We start from the raw sequence: 22041 nt of genomic DNA, 5'->3' as shown, positions 1-22041 counted from the left end.
CTCGCCAACTTTAAGGTCATTTAAATGGTCATTGGATAAACGCATGAATGATAATGGAATAAAGTTAAAAATCACACAATACCAGTCTAACAGGTTTAATTTGGAAGCACACTAGCTTTCGGAGTGGCGCTCCTTCATCAGGTGATTGTGATCAAAGTCACCTGATGAAGGAGCGTTGCTCCGAAAGCTAGTATGCTTCCAATATAACCTGGTGTTGTGTGATTTTTAACTTTGTACACCCCAGTCCAACACCGGCATCTCTACATCATGATAATGGAATAGTGTAGGTTAGATGGGTTTCAGATTGGTTTCACAGGTCAGCGTAACATCGAGGGCTGAAGGGCCTATACCATTGAACCCTGGAGCATTGCACTAGCTACACTTTTCCAACCTGAGAGTGATCCATTTGTATTGACCTGTATTCCTGTTAGCTAGGATATGAGGTTGGCTTACCTTGCAACCCCATGAGCTTGTCTTGTGTGGTAATTTTTTATGTGGCACCCTGTCTCATTGTCCGTGTGTTGTCCATATCACATTGATATTTTAGCTCACAATGTTGGTACTCTTTCAAGTTTTGCCTTTTTCCGTATCTTCAACATCTGTCCCTTACCAATCCTAGTTTATTACAAATGAAATCCAAATATATTACATCTGCTTGTTTTCCATTTATCTTGAGGACAATTAGAGACAGACAGCTTCTGATTTAGCCTGTGACATCCTCATACCATGAATGAATTTTAAAAACATGTTTGCAGTATGATTTTCTCAATGTGTTGTTGGTCACTTTTGATATTTGGTTTCGAAATGTAGAGAATAGGCGTAGGTTATTTGCTGTTTGAGCTCACTCAACCATTCAATATAATCATGGTTGTTCATCCTACACAGTGTGTTGTTCCTGCTTTTTCCCCATAACCTTTAATCCCTTTATTGTTATGAATTATTTCTTGAGAATGTTCAATGTTTGGGCCTCAAATGTTTCCTATGAATTCCACACCTGCACCCTCTTAGTTATATTTTTTTAAATTCTCATCTCAGTCCTAAGTGGCCCAACCACTTTCCTTAAGCTGTGACACCTGGTTTCTAGCATCTTTCCAATGCTGGAATTAACTGGTCTGCAGTTTGCAATCTCCCTCTGGTCTGGATCAGTGGCTTTCTGTTTGGCTTTTCGGGTTTTGCTTCTTTCCACAACTTTGGCACAGGCAAAGGAGAAGTGCTAGTCTGTCACTTAGCAGCTGTCTTGTTTCTACATATCTGTCAAATCATAATTTCAAGGTAGCAGACTTAGCCTGGGATAACTTGTGTACTTGCATTTGATATTGCTTACCTAACTAAGATGTAGTTTCTTACTGCTGTCAGGAGTAGATTGTCCAGATGTGTTGTTTGTGACCTATTCTGAGGGCTAGTGCTGGATTATCTACTTCCCGTAGGTGTTTGGCCCTCTAGTGCTATCATTTTGCACTTTTTCTCCCCCCACATATTTCATGATAAAGATCAGTCAAGACAATAACTGCAATCCTTATATTTTAATAATCTCCACCGACCTGAATGGATGCAGCTCCAACAGCATTCCAAGCTTGACACATCGAGAACGGTGCTTGATTGATGCCCCAGACTTGGTAATAGACATTCACTCCTTCCTCCACTAGATTAGATTCCCTACAGTATGGAAACAGGACCTTTGGCCCAACCAGTCCACACCGATCCTCTGAAGAGTAATCTACCCAGACCCATTTCCCTCTGACTGATGCACCTATCCTTCCATATCCGCCACAAGTTCACCTGTACCTCCACACACATCATCTATTGCATTCGCTGCACCCGATGTGGCCTCCTCTGTATTGGTGAGACAGGCCGCTTACTTGCGGAACGCTTCAGAGAGCACCTCCGGGCCGCCCGGACCAACCAACCCAATCACCCCGTGGCTCAACACTTTAACTCTCCCTCCCACTCCACCGAGGACATGCAGGTCCTTGGACTCCTCCACCGGCAGAACATAACACGACGGCTGGAGGAGGAGCGCCTCATCTTCTGCCTGGGAACTCTCCAACCACAAGGTATGAATTCAGATTTCTCCAGTTTCCTCATTTCCCCTCCCCCCACCTTGTCTCAGTCGGTTCCCTCAACTCAGCACCGCCCTCCTAACCTGCAATCCTCTTCCTGACCTCTCTGCCCCCACCCCACTCAGGCCTATCACCCTCACCTTGACCTCCTTCCACCTATCCCACCTGCATCGCCCCTCCCCCAAGTCCCTCCTCCCTACCTTTTATTTGAGCCTGCTTGGCTACTCTCTCTCATTCCTGATGAAGGGCTTACGCTCGAAACGTCGAATTCTCTATTCCTGAGATGCTGCCTGGCCTGCTGTGCTTTGACCAGCAACACATTTGCAGCAGCACCTATCACTACGGGCAATTTACCTTGGCCAATTCACCTAAACTGCACATCTTTGGACTGTGGGAGGAAACTGGAGCACCTGGAGGAAACGCAGACACAGGGAGAATGTGCAAACTCCACACAGAGTTGCCCAAGGCCGGAATTGAACCTGGGGCCTTGGTGTGGTGAGGCAGCTGTGCCGCCCTCATGCACAGTAGCAGCAGGATCCGTGAACACCAACTGGCCACCGAAAGACATGACCCACCGTCACTAGTTTCTATACATACAGACAAAGAAGGACACCACTTTGACTGGACAACGCACCACCTCCTCGCCTCCACGGAGGCTGCCTGACCTGCTGTGCTTTTCCAGCACCATACTCCTGACTCTGATCTCCAGCATCTGCAGTCCTCACTTTCTCCTGTAAATAAAGAGACATTAGTAGCAGTAGTGTGTATCATCTACAAGATACACTGCAACTACTTGCTGCGGTCACTTCAGCACTTCCCAAACCCACAGACTCTGCTACTTTGAAACATGAAGGTATTCTAACACAGTCAGACACAAGTTCTTCTCTAAGACATGCACCCATCCTGACTTGGAAATATAGCTCCTTTTACAGTCACTGGGTCATGCTCCCAGATAACATTCCTTATTAGCATGTGGTGTACTTGCATTATGAGAACTGTCAAAGAAAGTGACTCCAAGCCAGTTACAGATAAGTAATAAATACTGGCCATGTCAATGATCCTCACGTTGTATGTCGGAATGATCTTAAACAAAAATTGAAGACTGGTAGTTCGCAAAGCCCTGTCTTAAATGCCCTTGAGCTGTATAGCATGGAAACAGACCCTTCACACCCACTTGTTTATGCCGAATGCATTCCCCAACCAAACTAGTCCCACCTGCCTGCACTTAGCTCATATCCCTCCAAGCATTTCTTATTCATAAACTTGGCCAAGTCACTCTCAAATATTGCAACTGTACCTGCATCCACCACTTCCTCTGGAAGTTTGTTGCACACATGACCCACTATGTTTTTAAAAAAAATGTTGCCCGTCATGACTGTGATTTCATCCCAGTTATCTATATCCAATATGTGACTCTTGCTTAGTATTGACCAGAACTTCAATACTGATAGTTCTTCTGGAACACGATGATCGCGTTCTTGTGCAATCCCGCATTATTAAAAAATTGTGCTTTAGAAACGGTGCTTAAAGCGTTGGTGATGTAGTAGTGTTACAGCCAATACATGCTTTAAAAGTTTGCACTTCAGAAACAATGTCCCCAATTCATCAATTATATTACAGCGAATTTGAGTCAAAAAGGATGGTGCTGCAAAAGCACAGTGGGTCAGGCAGCATCTAGAAACGTGAAAGTTGTTTCAGGCATAGCCCTTCAGCTCCTGCTCCTTGGATGATGCCTTACCTGCTGTGCTTTTCAATGCTACCCCTTTCGACTCCTGACTCTCCAGCATCTGCAGTCCTCACTTTCTCCTAGTTACAGCGAATTCATATTAACAGAATGCGCATTATAGCAGAAAGCTGTATCTTTCCTCATCATTGCTCCCTTTTCTTACCAGCCTTACCCTTCACCCTAGCAGGAAGATAATACCTCTGAACTCTTGCTATCATACTTTTGAAAGCCACCCACTTGTCAGTCATCCCTTTACCTGCGAATAATCTGATCCAATCAACTTTTGAAACTTCCTGTCTCATACCATTTAAAATTTGCCTTACTGCCAGTTAAAACATTTTAACTTATCCTTTTCCGTAACTATTTTAAAATTAATAGAATTTTGATCACTAGTGCCAAAGTGTTCCCCTACTAATGCTTCAGTCATTTGACCTGCCTTATTTCCCAAGAGAAGATCACATTTTCTCCTCCCCTCGTAGATATATATGAGTAAAGAAAATGATCTTGAACACATTTAACAAATTCCTCACCATCCACCCTCTAACACAATGGCAGACCCAGTTAATGTTGCAACCCTACTATTCTTACATATATCTAAGATTTCTCTACATATTTGCTCCTCCATTTCCCTGTGACTACTGGGAGGCCTGTAGTACATACCCTTCAAGGCAATAATCCCTTTCTCATTTCCAAATTCTACCAAATTCACTGGCCAATCCCTCAAATATATCATCTCCAAGTACAGTAGTAATGTTTTCTTTAATCAAAAACTCCCTACCCTTCCTCTCTTGCCTTCGTCTGTGTCCTTCCGACAGCCTGTATGTGTTACTGCCTGTCAGGATGTGTTACTGCCTGTTGGTGCTCAAACATTGAGCTGCCAGTCCTGGAGTTTTACTGCCTGTTGGTGCTTGAACATTGAGTTGCCAGTCCTGGCCTTCTCTCACCCTTGTTTATGTAATAACTGTGATGTCCCAGTCCATGTTCCCACATGTATCCTGTTTCCATCAGCTTTTCCCATTTTATATTGAAATAAATGCAGTTTAATTCTTCAGAGTTGTCTTGGTGTCTTGACTTGTTCTTGTCTGCCTTTTCTAACTGACTTGCTCTTTTTTTTGATTCAGTGCCATCCTCCTCTGCCCTTCTGTTTTCATGCTACTTCAGAACCACCTTCCCCACTATTTTAAAGTCTCCTGAAATAGAGCTAGTAAATATCTTCACCAGATATTGGTCCCTTTCCAGTTCAGGTGAAAACCATCCCTTTTCAATCGGTCTTTTCTGCAGCTGAAGAAATCCCAATGATCCAAACACTTGCACCCTTGAATTCAGAAGGCTTGAGGGTAAGCTAACTGAGATGTTTCAAATTATAAGAGGCTTCTGTAGAACAAATACAGAAAAGCCACAATGGGTGGACAATGGGATGTAACCTTAATTATATTCAGGCCACTTGGGAAGTCACCAAGAACGTCTTCATGTACGAAGATATTTGGAACTGCCTTCACCTCATGTTGGAGAGCTTTTCAGGACTTGATGAACAGATTTTTTTTTTGTTTAAAACCAGTGTGAAGCAAAGGTGGGAAAATGCGATTTGAGGTACAGACATGCCAAGACTTAATTGTGAGACAGTAGATTTAAGATCACAATGAGGTCAACCATGTCCTTTTAAATGATGGAGCCAGCTTCATGGGCCAATAGCCTATTCCTGTTTATTAGGATCTTATTAAGCTTGATTAGCTTAATAGCCTGATACTGTTCTTGTAGTCCAATTTATTTTTAAATTCATTTCCTTTGTGTGAATGCTTAATTCAGAGGATGTATAATTTTGAATCTTCTCACCAGTTTATGGAGTCTGAGTTGTACAGCATGGAAACATACCCTCTGGTCCAACTCATCTGTACCAACCAGATATCCTAAACTGATCTAGTCCCACCTGTCAGCATCTGGATCATATTCCTCTAAACCTTTCCTATTCATGCACACATCCAGACACCTTTTTTAAATGTTGTAATGGTACCCACCACCACTTCCACCTCCCCCAGCTTGTTCCCCACACACTCATCATCCTCTGAAAGAATTGCCCCTCGGGTCCCTTTTTAAATTTTTCTCTTCTCAGCTTAAACCTATGCTGTCTAGTTTTGGACTCCCCTAGCTTTTTGGTTTTTAACATGTATAGCGATGGAAAAACTATGCCAGTGGTGTAATTAATGCAGATAAACCTCTTTCAGATGCCTTACTGACTTTGAATTGGTCCAGTGTCTTGGCCGTGGAGGATTTGGTGTTGTGTTCGAGGCAAAAAACAAAGTTGACGATTGTAATTACGCTATCAAGAGGATACGACTCCCGAATCGGTATGCTCGTGTTTGCAAAGTTTTTTTGTTGCAAAACCTTTTTCCATTATTCTCTGACTACCTCCTTCAATGGACCTGTACTCATCGGCTCTTAAGGGTACTTGCATTTCTATCATGCACACACGGTAGGCCCAGAAAGTGAGTCAAAAGGTATCCGATTGGGTACATAGAACGTAAGACCACATTCTTATCAACTGGCAGAGCAGGTTTGAGAGGCAGAAAGGCCTGAATATGGATAATGTAATGTAGTTAACAATCTGAACTAAAAAGCTGCTATCAGTAAAAGTGACCATTGTAATGTTCTATTGTCATTCTCTGACAAAAGTAAGCCTAGTTTACTAATGTCCATTAGGAAAAGAATCCTCCCTTCTTTATGCAGCCTGTTCTAATTACAGTCCTACATCACTGATTAACTCTCCACTTCAAGGTATTGTAAAATTCATCCAGTGTGGATGGACAATAAATGCTAATCTTGTCAGTGATGCCCACATCCTGAGAACAAATTATACCGATTTCCCTCAGCTATGTGTTGCTGTGTGTTCAGTCTGGAGCTTTGACAGTTCTGTGATTTGATATCCAAGTGTGATATTGAAATTATTTTCTTTACTTCTCTATTAAGGCAGAGGATGGTATTTGCCTGGGGAATGGCCTTGAGTCTTATTAACTTCATAATTCCACAGAGATCAAGCACGGGAGAAGGTGATGCGGGAGGTGAAGGCACTGGCTAAACTGGAGCATCCGGGCATCGTCCGCTATTTCAACGCCTGGCTGGAGACACCACCTGAAGGCTGGCAGGAGGAGATGGACAAGCAACTGCTCAAAGATGAAGGGTAAATTGACAGACTAAATCTTACCCTGACTCCGGTGCTAGTGGTCATCAAGTGCAGCTGAATATGCTCTTCTGAATTGACTGATTTTCTCCCCCCCCCCCCCCCCCTCAATTCGTAAGAACAGATGGAGAGTATTTAATATGGCCCATGGTTTCAGCCCAAATTTCTTGTTTATCTACATCCCTTTTCTGTATTCTGACTTCCCAAGTAAATACCTATTTTTAGCACTTTATCTGTGACACTGAAAGTGTTTCACACCCTCTGTTTCATCGTACTGTAAGCAGATCAGGTGTCACCACACCTTAGAAAGGACGTTTTGGTTTTGAAGGGAGTTCAATGTGGTTCACAAGATGATGCCTGAACTTTAGGAGTTATGTTATGGGGAGAAGTTACACATTGTTCTCTAAAATTTAGAAGGTTAAGGACAATCTAATCAAGATCTTCAGGATATTCACACGAAAAAATGGAAGATAAAAGTAAACTTTTTCCACTGGTTGAAAATCCTAGAATGAGGGGACATTGTCTAAGAATTAGGGTCAGGTCATTCAGGAGAGATGTCAGAAAGCACTTCCACTCAGTAATGCAAGTTTGGAACGATGGTCCTCAAACACCTGTTGATGCTAATTCATTTGTTAAATCTGACAGAGTTGAGCTTTTAAGCAAAAGCATTGAGGAATATGGCCCAAGGCAGGTGTATCGAGTTGGGCCTCAGATCAGCCATGATTTTCTTGAATGGTGGAAGAAGCTCAAAGGACATGAATGGCCTACTTTTGTTCCTGTGTTCTTGTTGTGGGAAGAATATTTTCTGCAATTTATTTTTAATTGCCTTAACTGAAGTCTTAAGACGATACCTACTTATTGAGTTCTTACAGAGAAAGAGCCAGTCCCTATCTGCTCTGTCAATTCTCTTCAGTTTTGAGCAGTTCAGTTGGACTTCTCCTTGATCTTTGTCTCGAGTTTAACAAACTCAACTGATGTTTATCTGTTGCCTTTTCATAGTTCAGTCCTTTCATTGCAGTATTACCCATGAATCATTATTGAATCTCCCAGTGTATCCTCCTCAGGTAGAAGTATCCAGAACTTGGTATACTGTGTCACATGTCATCTTCATGTTATTTATGATCACAGTAGCACTTGTGTACTCTAGCATCTCATTTTCTTTTTCCTTTTGCAACTAACTGTTTAAATAAGTTTGTTTGCCTTGACCACTAAATTTCCTTGTTCATATAATGTATTTCTCGCTATTTAGACTCTAAATCTATATACCTATCTGATGTCCAGATAGTTGCATTCAGCTATACCAAATATTGTCCTGTCATCATAACCTATATCTGTTATCCATTGAAATCTTTGTTTTTTTTAGCGTAATCCGTATCCAGGAATACGTTGTGATTAAATATGTAACTTTGTGTTTAGATGGACATGTGTCTGCAAAAACTTTTTTCTCCTGTCTTACCTTTGTTTCATCTTTTAATATCATTTAGTTCATTTTTATGCCAGAAATAATAATCCTTAAATTTGTGATATGATTTAATTATCAGACATGAAAGCCTTGTTTCATTTTTTTTGCCCTAACTTTTCCAGCACCGATTGGCCTGTGAGTTCTCCAGATGTTCCCTCTGTAAACCGCCTAAAGCTTCCTACTGCAGCAACCTGTTTGGGTAGTTCATCTTCAGTGAAGTTTAGTTCCTACTCTGTAATCACTGCCAATCAGACATCATCTTCTGAGCCATGTGTGTGTTTGGACCTGCCTACAGACTTCAGCCAGTCTCTGGAACAGCCCCTGTGTTACCAGGATAGTCTTATATCTGAGCGTGGAAGTGAAGGCATTTCTGAGCTGGCACGTTCCTTTGAATCATTCCCTTCAGCTGCTGGCAGTCTTGTGAAGGAGGACAGGACCACATCCTTCGACGTGGTGTTTGAAGATTCTGGCTGTGACCAAGCATCTGAGCATACACTGGACTTGGCGCCATTGTGTCACAATAGAAGCAGTGGTGGGAGGCAAACTACCGTTTCTCGGGAAAAGACGACAAGTGGAACTGCGGGTCTGGTTTCCAGTGATGCTTTATCGCGTTCTCCACCAAGACCCACATCACTAAATCTGGGCCAGTGTCAAGAACCAGGGGAGAAAGCAAAATCAAACTCACCTAAAGTTTACTTGTACATTCAGATGCAACTCTGCAGGAAAGAGACTCTGAAAGACTGGATGAATGGCCGATGTCAGATTGAGGACCGGGACCGGACTGAGTGTTTAAAAATATTTTTACAGATGGCGGATGCTGTCTACTTCTTGCACACCAAAGGATTAATGCACAGAGATCTTAAGGTACTGTACCGGCATCAGTGTGTTCTCTGAATCTTTCAATGGTAACCATATTGTATTTGTCTTGCATATGAAAGAATTTGGTGATACTACATGAAACTCTGCAAGGTCTGTAAGCATTTAAATATGCAATTAAAGTGTACTGGTTAAGATTTCACGTTGACACCTGTAACTCAAACTTAATTGGAACCATTTTGAATACAGTTGAACTCAACAAAGGGGGTAGTGGAATGCAGGGAAGAGTGGAATGTAATTTTTAGCCTTTGGAATATGGGTTGTCCTTGAAGAATCATTGAGTTGTGCAGCAGAAACTTCAGTTTGTGTAGAACCTCTTAAAGTAATAAAGTGTCTCTGGGTGCTCTACAAATGTGTAGTGAGGTAAAATGTGGCATCGTGCGAAATGAGATATGAGGCCAGGTGACCAAAAGCTTGGTCAGTGCAGTAGGTTTTAAGAGGCATCTCAGAAATTTAAAAAATGTGCTCGAGAGGTTTAAAGAGGGTATTCCAAATCTTGGGGCTCAGGCATTTAAAGTCCTAACCACCAGAAGTGGAGCAACTAAAATGTTCAAGAGATTAAAATTCAAGGATTCAAGTCTGCAAATTTACTAATCCATCTACCTATGTCTGCGTCTAAGTCATTTATAAAAATGATAAACAGCAGTGGTCCCAAAACAGATCCTTGTGGCACACCACTAGTAACCGGACTCCAGGCTGAATATTCTCCATCAACTACCACTCGCTGCCCTCTTTCAGAAAACCAGTTTCTAATCCAAACTGCTAAATCACCCTCAATCCCTTGCCTCTGCATTTTCTCCAACAGCCTACCATGCGGAACCTTATCAAAGACTTTATTGAAGTCCATATATACCACGTCAACTGCCCTACGCTCATCTACATGCTTGGTCACCTTCTCAAAAAAACTCAGAGGTTGAGAGACATGACCTGCCCTTAACGAAACCATGTTAACTATATCTGAAATCAAATTGTTGCTTCCTAGACGATTATAAATCTTTCCCACAACAGAAGTAAGGCTCACTGGTCTATAATTACCTGGGTCATCTCTACTGCCCTTCTTGAACAAGGGCACAACATCTTCATAGCTTCCCAGAGAAGTGATTACACCTGTTCGTAACTAACCTTGATTCTTTCTACTCTAATATCTCATACCTCATTCTTCTCCTCAACAATATTCTCATTTTCCTGAGGGAAAACCAATGAGAAATGTTCATTTAGCATCTCTTCGATCTCCACAGGGTTCACACTCAACTTCCCACTTCTGTCTTTGATCTGGCCATCATTCCATGTATCGCCATTGCTAAATCATTTAGGGGGTTGTATTTTGCCAGAAACTGAACTAGACTCATACACATCCTGTGGCTATCAGGGCAGCTCGAAGACCAGGAATTCTGCAACAAACAGCTCTCCTCTTGACTCCCCAAAGCCTGTCCACCATCTACTTGGCACTAGTCAAGTGTTTCAAAGAATATACTTCATTTACCTGGATGACTACAGCTCCAACAATAATCAGAGTTTTACACCATCCAGGAAATAAAAACAGTCTGCACCATATTAATAAGCATTTACTTTGTCGCAGTCGTCAGTACCATCTACAAGATGCACTGAAGAAATTTCTAAACTTTCTTAGGCAACAACTTCCAAATACACAGCTGCTATCTTCAATGAGGACAAGAAAATTTGCATGGAAACACTATCGCCTGCATGTTCCTCACTAAGTCTCTCACCATCTTGACTTGGAAATGTATTGCTGATCCTTCAATTTTTGTTGGTTAAAATCCTAGAACTCCTCCTAAACAGTTTTGCGGTTTTGGTTTCTCTTGTCATACAGTGTGGTGGAGGCCACTAGGCTGATCAGGATATCCTATGAGGAGCGACTAGTTCACCTGTGCTTGTCTTAATTAGAATTTTGAAGGATGTGAAGTACTCTAATTGAAAAGTGTAAAATCTAATGGGTTAGAAGCAGGGAGGATGTTTTTCCTGGATGAGGAGTCCAGAGCCATGGCACACGGTCTCAGGGCATTAAGGTTAGGATGAGAAAAGATTTCTTCATTCAAAGGTTCTCTCACAAAGAATGTTCTCCCACAGGAGGCTGTGGAGGTGAAGTTACTGCATGTATTCCAGAAAGAGAAGTTTATACATGTTTTAAAGGCACCACAGGGTTTTGGGAGAAAACAAGAATATGGTATTGCGATAGAGGATCGGCCACGGTCATAGTGAATGGTGGAGGAGTTTTGAGGGCCGAATAGCCAACTTCTCCTCCTTTCTATGTTCACCATTAAATGCAGTGGTTCCCAGTTGCACTTTCAAATGAATCCTAAATTTTTTGCAAAAAGTTGTTTTAATTTCTTAACAGTCTCGTATTTAATCTGAATACACTCTCATCAATAGTTTCTCTTAATCACGAGTCTTATGCGCTCTTGTTTGAAATGGAGTTCGTTTTTATTTCCCTTTTAAGCCTTCAAATATTTTCTTTACTTTGGATGATGTGGTGAAAGTGGGTGACTTTGGGCTAGTCACTGAAATGGACCAAGAGGAAGAAGAGGGATCCATACTTACACCAATGCCAGTGTATGCTAGACACACAGGGCAAGTAGGCACTAAGCTCTATATGAGTCCAGAGCAGGTGAGTAATGTCAAACTCAAACATTTCCACTGAACTTGGTAAATGCTAAGTTTAACATTGTAAAAGCTTCTTTATACTTCATAGATATCTGGAAATACTTACTCTCACAAAGTGGACATCTTTTCTTTGGGCCTGATCCTGTTTGAATTGTTATATCCCTTCAGTACACAAATGGAGAGAGTTCAGGTAAATACCACTACAGAGTTATGTAACATTGTCTCTTCATCAATGAGTTGTGAAGAAAGATGTTTTATACCTGTTATTTTGGGATTTATATATATTTTTTTAAATCGAGGCAAATAGATTGAGTCACCTCCTTGAAGGTCACTTTTTTTTTAAAAAAGGTCAAAGTTCCAACATTAGTGACCCAAGGAACAGTACCCAAATGTTTGTGATGACCGTAATGAACCTGGGAGAACCATTATAGTGATGGATAGATGCTTATTTTGAGTTAAAAGGCAATAATTTTAGTTTGACCTCCAAGCAGAAGGTTCAAGGCCTCTGTTCAGAAGAACTAAGAGTTCATTTCAGAAGCAAGAACACTTGCTATCTGCAGAAAAGTTTTTAACATATTGTACAGAGGAAGTCACAACAACCAAAGTGTTATAGTTTATCAATTTTCCAAGGCAGGCAAATTGGCTAGAAAGCTTCACCTTGTTAAAACTCCGAGCTTAAGCACTCAGAATTATGAAAGGTTCGTGCCAGTGAACTTTGATACTATATTAGAATGGATAGACGGTTGGCTGGCTGGCAGAAAATGAAGTATACATAAATGGGTCTTTGTCTGCTTAATCGGATGTGATGAGATCAGATGCTTCATGAGTTTTCAGGAGCCTCAAGATTTTGCAATTTGCAACAGTGAATCCAATGAAAGGCATGATAAGGGCTGACAACTGGCATTCATGTGACACTAATGCCAAGCATTGACCATCGCCAATAAAAGTCAATCTAATCACTGCCCCTTGATATTCGATGTCGCCATCATTGAATTCCCCTTCTTTCAATATCTTGGAGTTACCATTGACCAGAAACTTAATTGGGCTCATCACATAAGCGCAGGAGCAGATCAGAGGTTAGGAATGTTGTGGCATGTAACTCACCTTCTGACTCCCCAGTGCCTGTCCACCACCTACAAGTGAAGAAGTATGTGCATGGGTACAACTCCAACAACACCCAGTATGCATCATCCAGGACAAAGCAGTCTGCTTTATTGGCACTATATCCACAAGCATCCACTCCCTCCTCCAACTTCACTCAGTAGCAGCAGTATATACCATCTATGAGATGCACTGTGATATTCAGAGGTCTTAAGACAGTCCCTTCCAAACCCATGACTACATCCATCTCGAAGGACAAGGGCAGACATGGGACTCTACCATCTGCAAGTTCCCCTCCAAGCCACTCACCACCCTGACTTGAAAATGTATCATCTGTCATTAGGTCAAAATCCTGAATTCTCTCCCTATTGTGGGTTAACCAACAGTACGTGGACTGCAGCAGTTCAAGGAGGTAGCTCACCACCATCTTCTGTTGGGCAGTGAAAGACTGATAAATGCTGACCAGCCAGAGTGGTGTAAATAGATTCCGTGAGAGGTTTCGAAAGAATATATTCGAGAAGAGTTGGAGAATGGGACCAGCTGGTTCACTCTTTTGGGAACCGTTGTAGGCATGATGGGCCAAATGGTGTCCTGTTCTGTAAAATTCTACAGTTTGAAAGACCAGTATAAATGCATTGAGTGTTCAAACATCTGGCAGCTGTAACACCATATGGGAGAATATGATATTGTTTATTTTGGCAGGCAGACTGCACAACAGAGCATTACTTAAATTACTTCAAAAGAAAGCCTAAAATTCTGAGCTCGGGATTTTGATGTTTAGATGAACAAATCACAAGGTTAATAGTGTATGCAGGTACAGCACAAAATCAAGAAAGCTAATGAAATATCCTTTTTTTTATTACAAAAGGATATAAGCATAAAAGTAAGGATTGGAATCTTCAGTTATGTATGGCAGTTGTGAGACTACATCCCAAATACCATATGAGCTTTTGGTCTCTTTTTGTTTTACATGTATATGCTTGGGAGGTTCAGTGGAGCTTTACTAAAGTATCGAGAATGAGTGTGTTGGCTTGAGGATAGGTTGCACAGGCTAGGTTTGTTTCCTCCGGACTTCAGAAGAGTGAGAGGAGACTTGGTTGAAGTACAAGATCCTGAATGGTTTTGCTAAGTGGATGAAGAAAGAATGTTTTCTGTTTCAGGTTAGTCTAGAGCTAAGGGCAAGGTTCAAAGTTAGGAGGTTGCTCTTTCAGAGTAGTGATAAAATTTTTCTCTGGGTTGTAGAACTTTGGAATTCTTTGCCTCCAGAACATGGTGAAAGTGAGGTCATTAAACATTTTTTCAGAGGATGGATTCTTGTTAGGTAGAGAAATTGAGGATTATCCAAAGTAGATGGGAATGTAGAGTTTAAAAGAAAAGAACAGATCAGCCATCAACTTGAATGTTAAGAAAGGTACAAGAGGTCAACCAATCTACTGTTGCTCCTTGTTTTGTATGCTTGAATGTTCTTTTGTTCAAAGAAACCTGTAGCCTTGTATGAGTATGTTTCTAATCACCATGGTAAGCAAAGCCAAAAGTCACATGACACCAGGTTATAACTCAATAGATTTATTTAAAAGGAGGGCTGCTCCAAATTCACTTCAGTCCACCGGATGAAACAGTGCTCTGAAAGCTAATGATTTTAAATAAATAAATCTATTGGGCTATAACCTGGTGTCATGTGACTTTTGACATTGTCCGTCTGCATCTCTATGGCAAGCAACTGCAAACAATTAAATATAGATCTGTAGAGCCATGTTTCCTTCTGGGAATGTGTTTGATTTAGTAATACCACTAGTTGAGATAATTAAATAACAAATTAGACAGTTGGTAATTAGCAAGGTATTCCCCCAGTTGACAAGATTTTAAAAACAAATTAGGAGTATGATGATTTTCTGTTGATCCCTTAGAATACATGCAGTTCACTAACGTTTGTTGGATTGAGAGGGAGGGAGCTACTCAAAAGATTTTTTCGGGGGAGTGTTGCTTCGGTGAAAAACAATATTCTGAAAAATATTTTGAAGGTGAACAGAAAGATAGAAAAACTATTTTTTTGGCCAGTATGCCAATGCTGCCCTCTGCCAAGTGTCAGTAGATTAGTAATCCAAATCTCAGAAATAAAGGTATAGGCAGCAGACTATAAATCCCACCATGGTAGATTTATGAAATTCAACTTTAGTAAAAACTGGATCTTTTCTTAAAAAAGATAGCCTAATGGTAACCATGTACTCACTGTTGGTTGCTATAATGACTCAAATGATTTGCTGATACCTTTCAGGAAAGGAAATCTGCCATCTTTATCTGGTCTGGTTGATGTGCTTCCTTCTCTACAACAATGTGGCTGACTCTTAATTGCCCTCTGAAGTGGCCAAGCACGCCACTTAGTTCAAGGTCAATTTGGGTTGGACAATAAACACTGACCCACCCAGTAACTTTGAAGTCTCATGATGTTTTTCTTTGAAAATAAAGAGGGACATCCAGGGAGCAGATCAAAGAGAGGTTTGGAAGCAGAGATGTTGGCTGACTTCATTTTTTTGTTAATTTACTTTATACGTCTGCCATTTTCCTTGCTGGCTTTAGTTAACTCGTGCATGTCAAAGAGACGATATCTTCGATTAATATGTTGAAAGCAGTGTTTATCCATTGAATGATCTGTGAATTCAAGGCTAATTTGTAATGTTTAATCGAATTCCTTTCCCTTTTTAGACATTAACAGATGTAAGAAATTTGAAGTTCCCCTCTTTATTTCTTGAGGACTATCTTCAGGAGGTAAGCATTGGGCTTGGGGCACAATCTGATACTTAGCTTTTAATTGGTAGCACAAATGATCTGATGTTAACATGTTCAATTATATGGGCATTAACAAGAACAACATAAACCTAGATTATAAACAGAACTGGGAACTTTTTGTGACTTGCCACTTGCTGGAACATAAGATGAGGTGAAATTCTTGCGCATGTACCTTGGCTTCCGAATCTCCGTCAAAAAGGCAGAAATGAGGAATTGAAAGTAGCATAGATCTCTGTCATAGCCAGTGGTCTGCAGGCAAGTGAATGCAATCCTTAATGATTAAATATTCAAATATTGATGGCCGCATTGGGAGTGACCATCTGTTACAAGCTTCAAGCTGGGAGTATGTAATTGCTGAAAATAGTGACTAGTAATGCATGATTTTTATCAACTTCTGAGCATCACTGCCTATTTCACGGTTCTATAATCTGGGTTTGCCTGGAAGGGTTAGAGCTGTTTTGACCAGGGAATATTAGTCACAGAACTCCTGGTCAGAAACTTAATTGCTCAACACCGAGCCACCTGAGCAGTACAAGCAGACTAACAGATGGTGAGGACAATGGGGAGGTATTTTGCCTCCACTATTGAAGTATCATAGTCTCAACAATTTGCATGTTTTTCTGCTGTGCTGCCTTGTGATTTTGCCTGTGTACTTATTTCTGAAGCATTATATGTTAGACAACTCTGTGTCATCACCAGGATGCCTTGCTCTAAGCTGTCTTAAGTTGCTACAAAAAATGTCAATGTGTCACAGATAAATATTCCTATTTCATGGTGACAATGATTTGATAATAAAGTCATACACCGCAAAAGGAAACCATTTGGTCCACATTTTGCAAACAGGTCGTTCTGCTATAATACGACAGTTGTATTCCTCTGTGACCTCAAGCGATAGAATGTTGTTCTAGAGAAGATCACTATAGAAAATCACTATGCCCATGTGTTATCCAAGCAGCATCCACAATTCATTAATCATGTTAGAGTTAATTTGCATTGCTTTTACACGTATTACACCAGAACAATCTGTACTCTGAGAGAACAGTCAGTAGGTGTCTCACCTCTGCTGTTATTTCTCCCATTGCATCGCAATTCCTTTGCAGTTTTAAAATGGTGATCCAATTTTTTTGTTAAAAGTTGCTGTTTATTCAGCCATCTACCATCGTTTTCAGACAGCACATTTCTGATACTGTCTTTGACTGTGGTGCCGTGACAAATCTTTGTCCATTTTATCGATCATGTTTAAATTCTTTCAAATTGGTTTCTGATCATGTTGGATTAAAACTGCCCTATCACATTATATCCTCTAAACCTCTTCTAATCTGTCTGCAGCTTTTGACACCCTTGGTTAAAACCCTCCTGCTGCAGCACTCCACTGTTAGTCATGGAGTTGGACAGCATGGCAACAGACCCTTCGGTCCAACTTGTCCGTGTGAACTCTATACCCTAAACAAATCTAGTCCCATTTTGGCTCATATCCCTCTTAAACATTCCTATTCGTATGCCCTTCCAGATGCCTTTTTAAATGCTGCAGTTGTACTATCTACCACCACTTCCTCTGGCAGCTCATTCCATACGTGCACCACTCTCTGGGTGAAAAATTTGCCCTTAGCTCCCTTTGAAATCTTTACCCTCTCTCCTTAAACCTATGCCCTCTAGTTCTGGACTTCTCCACCCCAGGGAAAATTCCTTTTGTATTCACCTTATCCATACTCCTTATGATTTTGTAAACATCTATAAGCCTCTAACACTCCAGGGAAAATAGCCCCAGCCTATTCAGCCTCTCCTCATAGCTCAATCCCTCCAATTTTGACAACGTCTTTGTAAATTGTTTCCTGAAACTTTTCAATCTTCACAACACCCTTCCTATATCATGGAGACCTGAATTGCATGCAATATTCGAAAGTGGTCTAACCAATGACCTGTAGAGCCGCGACATGACCTCCCAACTCAGGTACTCAATGCACTGACCAATAAAGGCAAGTGTACTAAATGCGACATCCAGTATCTTGTCCAGCCAGATGGGACTGCACTCCCCTGGTTCCATTCTTCTCTCTCTGGTTGTAACTAGATAATCATCTAAAATGGTTTCTCTTTCCGCTCCTATACAGTTACTTCTCAGAACCCTCAGGAACCTCTCGTCAGCCCTCTGTTATTTCTTATGCTGCCCTTCAGTGATATGATATAAAAACATAATGTTCAGTTCCCTATGTTGCCTTTGATGCTAAGCTTTATATTATGCACTTCCCATCAACCTTTACATTGTTGTTTATCTGATTTCCAGTATGATACTGGTCTCTGGCACAATCCTATTCCTTACCTACTGACTGTTCCTCCTCCTCTTGTCAGCATGACTGTGGCTCAACAAGACTATTCTCAACCCTGGTGTCATTTCATTTCAGTTTCTGACTGAAAGTTTGTCAATAGGACTGCCTCATTCCACTTCTGTAACATCTGCTCCATCCCTGGTTCAGCTGATTGCTGAAGCCCTCCTCCAAAGCTTTGTTGCAACATGACTTGACTTTTCTAATACTGTTTGAGCTGACTTCCCATTTTGTAACCTACCTAAATCCAAAACCCTGCTGTCTCTACTATGTTCCGTCACATAACACACCTCTTACTAGCTTCCTGTCCACAAAGGTTTCAATTTAATTTTTTTCTTTTCCTCAAATCTTTATAAACTAAACCACATTTCTTTCTGACCAGCTCAAGATCTGTAACCTTCACATTTCAGTATTCCTCTGAATCTGGCTTATGCATCACTGATTTTATTGCTCTGTGTTGTCAACTCTGCAATCAGCTATCTAAGCCCAAACCTTTGTAACTTTGACATTTAGTGATATTACTGTTACAAAATCTGCAACTACAAATATATCTGTTGGGGATACCAGAAACTGAAGGGCTTTTGACCAAAACATTGATTTCGCTGCTCCTTGGATGCTGCCTGAACTGCTATGCTCTTCCAGCACCACTAATCCAGAATCTGGTTTCCAGCATCTGCAGTCATTGTTTTTACCTCAGAAACTGAACTGTCTAACCGTCTAAATGTTCTGGCTACCAGGCAGGTCAAAGGCTAGCTATCTTGCATTGAGTAAATCATCATGTAACCCCGCAAAGTTGATCCACCACATACCATATACTAGTCAGGGGTGTGTTTGAATACTCATGCCTGAATGAGTACAGCTGTAACAACACTCAAAAAGCTCGTCCAAGACACAGCAGCCTGCTTGATTGGCGTTACAATCACAAATCCCACATCTTCCACCACCGATGCTTTGTAGCAGCAGTGTGCACCATCAATAAGATGCCCTGCAGAAATTCATCAAGGCTCCTTAGCATCTTTGAAATCCATGACCATTATCATCTATAAGGACAAGGTCGTCAGATACACCACTACCTGCAAGTTCCCCACCAATTCACTCACCATCCCATATATCACTGTTCATTCAATGTCAATGGAACTCCCTCGCTAATGACCTTGTAGTTGTTCTTACATGAAATGGACTGCCGTGATTCAAAATGTTAACTTAATACTACCACTGTCTTTCAAGGGCAAATAAGGATGAGCAATAAACACTAATCCAGCCAATGCCACTTACATCCCATGATTTCTTTTTTAAATCCCTACTTTAATCGTTTTGTCTATGTTGCTTTCCTCCAAGAAGATGCAGCCTCTTGACCAAGCTTTTTTGTCACCTGTTCAAATGTCTTATGTTGCTCAATATCAAATTTTCTTTCACTTTTACGAAGCACCTTATGACAACTTGGTGCATTTTCTGCAAGCTATTCAGTGTTTGTGGAGTAAAAACATTCTCTCAGTTGCCTTTTTGCTAGTTGTGTTGAATGTGCCATAACATTTATGTTACTGACACTGGTGTCAGTAGATAGTTTCTTCCTATCTTTTTTTTCTCCTCCATAATGTTGACCTCACCAACTAAATCTTTCCTTAATGTTTCTGATAATTGAAATTAATTTATTAATCTCCTCTGTGCTGTCCTCGGCCTTAAGTTTCTTTTGTAAGTTTTGATGTGGCATTGATCACAATATTCTGCAGAGGTCTTTAGCGAATATATTTGCAGCAAGATTGAAGTTGGGCAAACCTAAAAGTATGCTGTGTGGAAATTAACTTTTTCTGAATTTTTGAAACCCCTCCCGGTACAGCATGAAATGGTGCGGCAAATGCTTTCTCACGAGCCAGCGGAACGTCCAGAGGCTGTGGACATTGTCAACAACCCATTCTTCGAGAGCTTTGACATTCCTGAAAGGCAGCTGCTGAGGCAGAGGTCACGGACACTCAGCTGCAATGGAGTTAAGGCTGTGAGGGCATCTGTTTCATAACAGTGGACGTCATCTGCTCAGCCTGCAGGTTCTTGATCTCTGACACTTTCCATTTCCATTGTTACAATGCAATCAGTATTTGAGAAAGATGTCAAGGCACGTTCTGACCACTTTTACTTTGAAAACATTGTCAAAGGTCTTCAGGACCAAGTGATGTGATACTAAAGCCTCTCACCACGTTTTCTACTATACATTCAAACTGAATCTTAACATTTTTAAGAAAATGTCTCTGCTCGGAGGATTATGTATTTGAAATAACAGGTGCAGATATACTGATTTGAGGGCTCATTTTGTCTAGTGCACCACAGTTTCAGTTAATTCTATTCTATAAGCACATACTGTGCACTCCTCTTGTGGCTGCACGTGCACAGTAGATCAGATGCATGCATTTCAAAAGAAAGTGAAAACTGGAATTTAGTTTGTGAAGAGGGATGTTTGATGCTCGTCGTGCTCCTAACTTCTTTGCATCCTTATGTCTAAAGGCATTTGTCCAGCTTTCAACTGTAAGCCTGTATTTTTAGAAACTGAATCAATACTGCAATGTGGATTTGAAAGCAATACCTGCCCCTCAACCACATATCTTTGGGAATTGGCCTGACTGGACATGGTGAATGCTGAAGTTTAAAATGTATTTATAGTGCTGTGAGGGCACAATAGCATAAATATATCTACTATTAATCATGCTGTGCAAATTTCATAGTGAGAGGAAATTTGAGTTCTTAATGCAAGCTGTATCTTTACATTTGACATTTTGTTTACACTACTGTATTGACTGAAGATATTTAATTTCTTGCCCTGTAAGTATCGTGCTTGAATTTCTGACCAGCTAAGAATAGATGAACATTCAGAAATTTCCCATGTTGTCACAACACTTCTTTCTCCAACTCTTCAATGCTTGAATAGGTAATGATATAGTTCTGTGCAGCAGTGATCAGTTAAGGGAAGAAGGTCCCAGACTCCGGGACCTTCATCAGGGTTTGGTTAGCCGTTCTTAATTGTAGTGCTACTACTTCAGCACCTTTTTGGGTTATTCCAGTGAAAATTCCAACCTGCATATCTGCATCTAATTTGGCAGAAGGCATATCCTTTACATTTAGATTAGATTACTTGGTGTGGAAACAGGCCCTTCAGCCGAACAAGTCCACACCGACCTGCCAAAGCGCAGTCCAATTCAAACCCGTCCCCCTACATTTACCCCTTCACCTAACACTACGGGCAATTTAGCATGACCAACTCCCCTAACCTGCACATTTTTGGACTGTGGGCGGAAACCGGAGCACCCGGAGGAAACCCACGCAGACACGGAGAATGTGCAAACTCCACACAGTCAGTCGCCTGAGGCGGGAATTGAACCCAGGTCTATGATGCTGCAAGGCAGCAGTGCTAACCACTGTGCCCACTGTGTCGCCCATCCTGTGCTCTCATTTTCATTGCAGATGTGGAGGGTAGGTGTTGGACTGATACTGGGCTATCATGCTCATTTAAGATGCAGTGCAAAATTCAAACCCAGTTCCTTTGCCTTGTCATGTCAACCAGGTTCATGTAGAACACATTGGTTTTGGACACTCAACCAGAACAATTTTCCATTTCTTTAATTGCCTAAGCAGTTTTCAACTTTGGTTAAAAATTACTGAGCAGAATGCTTAAGTCTGTCCAATCTGATCATTCCTCCAGGACCTTTATCATGATATTATATCATTTTGTGCATTCTTAGGATCATGCGTTTGTGGTGTTGTGTTCAGCAAATGTTAAATTTTTCAAATTTTAACATCTGTTTTGATTTCTGGCTTTAATTTTGGCTCATTATGGTGACCTCCATTTTAGTTTTTGTTCAGCCTGGAGGAAAAGCTGTTTAATGTGTAGATTGTAACCAGTTTTAAAAAAAAACACCTGATCT

General features: G+C 41.0%; 1 protein-coding gene across 2 annotated transcripts in view; it reads left to right on the top strand.

Moving 5' to 3' along the window:
* eif2ak3 (eukaryotic translation initiation factor 2-alpha kinase 3) overlaps positions 1-20851 on the top strand; it is a 77049-nt gene extending 56198 nt beyond the window's left edge. For both annotated transcript variants that reach the window (XM_060841001.1, XM_060840941.1), the window contains exons 11-17: positions 6009-6131; positions 6812-6961; positions 8546-9287; positions 11758-11925; positions 12010-12111; positions 15726-15788; positions 19968-20851. In XM_060841001.1, the coding sequence (XP_060696984.1) occupies positions 6009-6131; positions 6812-6961; positions 8546-9287; positions 11758-11925; positions 12010-12111; positions 15726-15788; positions 19968-20144 (1525 nt within the window). In that variant the 3' untranslated portion in view covers positions 20145-20851. The remainder of the gene's footprint in view (positions 1-6008; positions 6132-6811; positions 6962-8545; positions 9288-11757; positions 11926-12009; positions 12112-15725; positions 15789-19967) is intronic.
* The last annotated feature ends 1190 nt before the right edge of the window (positions 20852-22041 follow it).

The sequence above is a fragment of the Hemiscyllium ocellatum genome, chromosome 1 (assembly GCF_020745735.1).
Source record: "Hemiscyllium ocellatum isolate sHemOce1 chromosome 1, sHemOce1.pat.X.cur, whole genome shotgun sequence".
Taxonomy (NCBI): Eukaryota; Metazoa; Chordata; class Chondrichthyes; order Orectolobiformes; family Hemiscylliidae; genus Hemiscyllium; species Hemiscyllium ocellatum.
The sequence above is the reverse complement of the archived record's forward strand: the minus strand, read 5'-3'. Positions and strand labels throughout refer to the sequence as shown.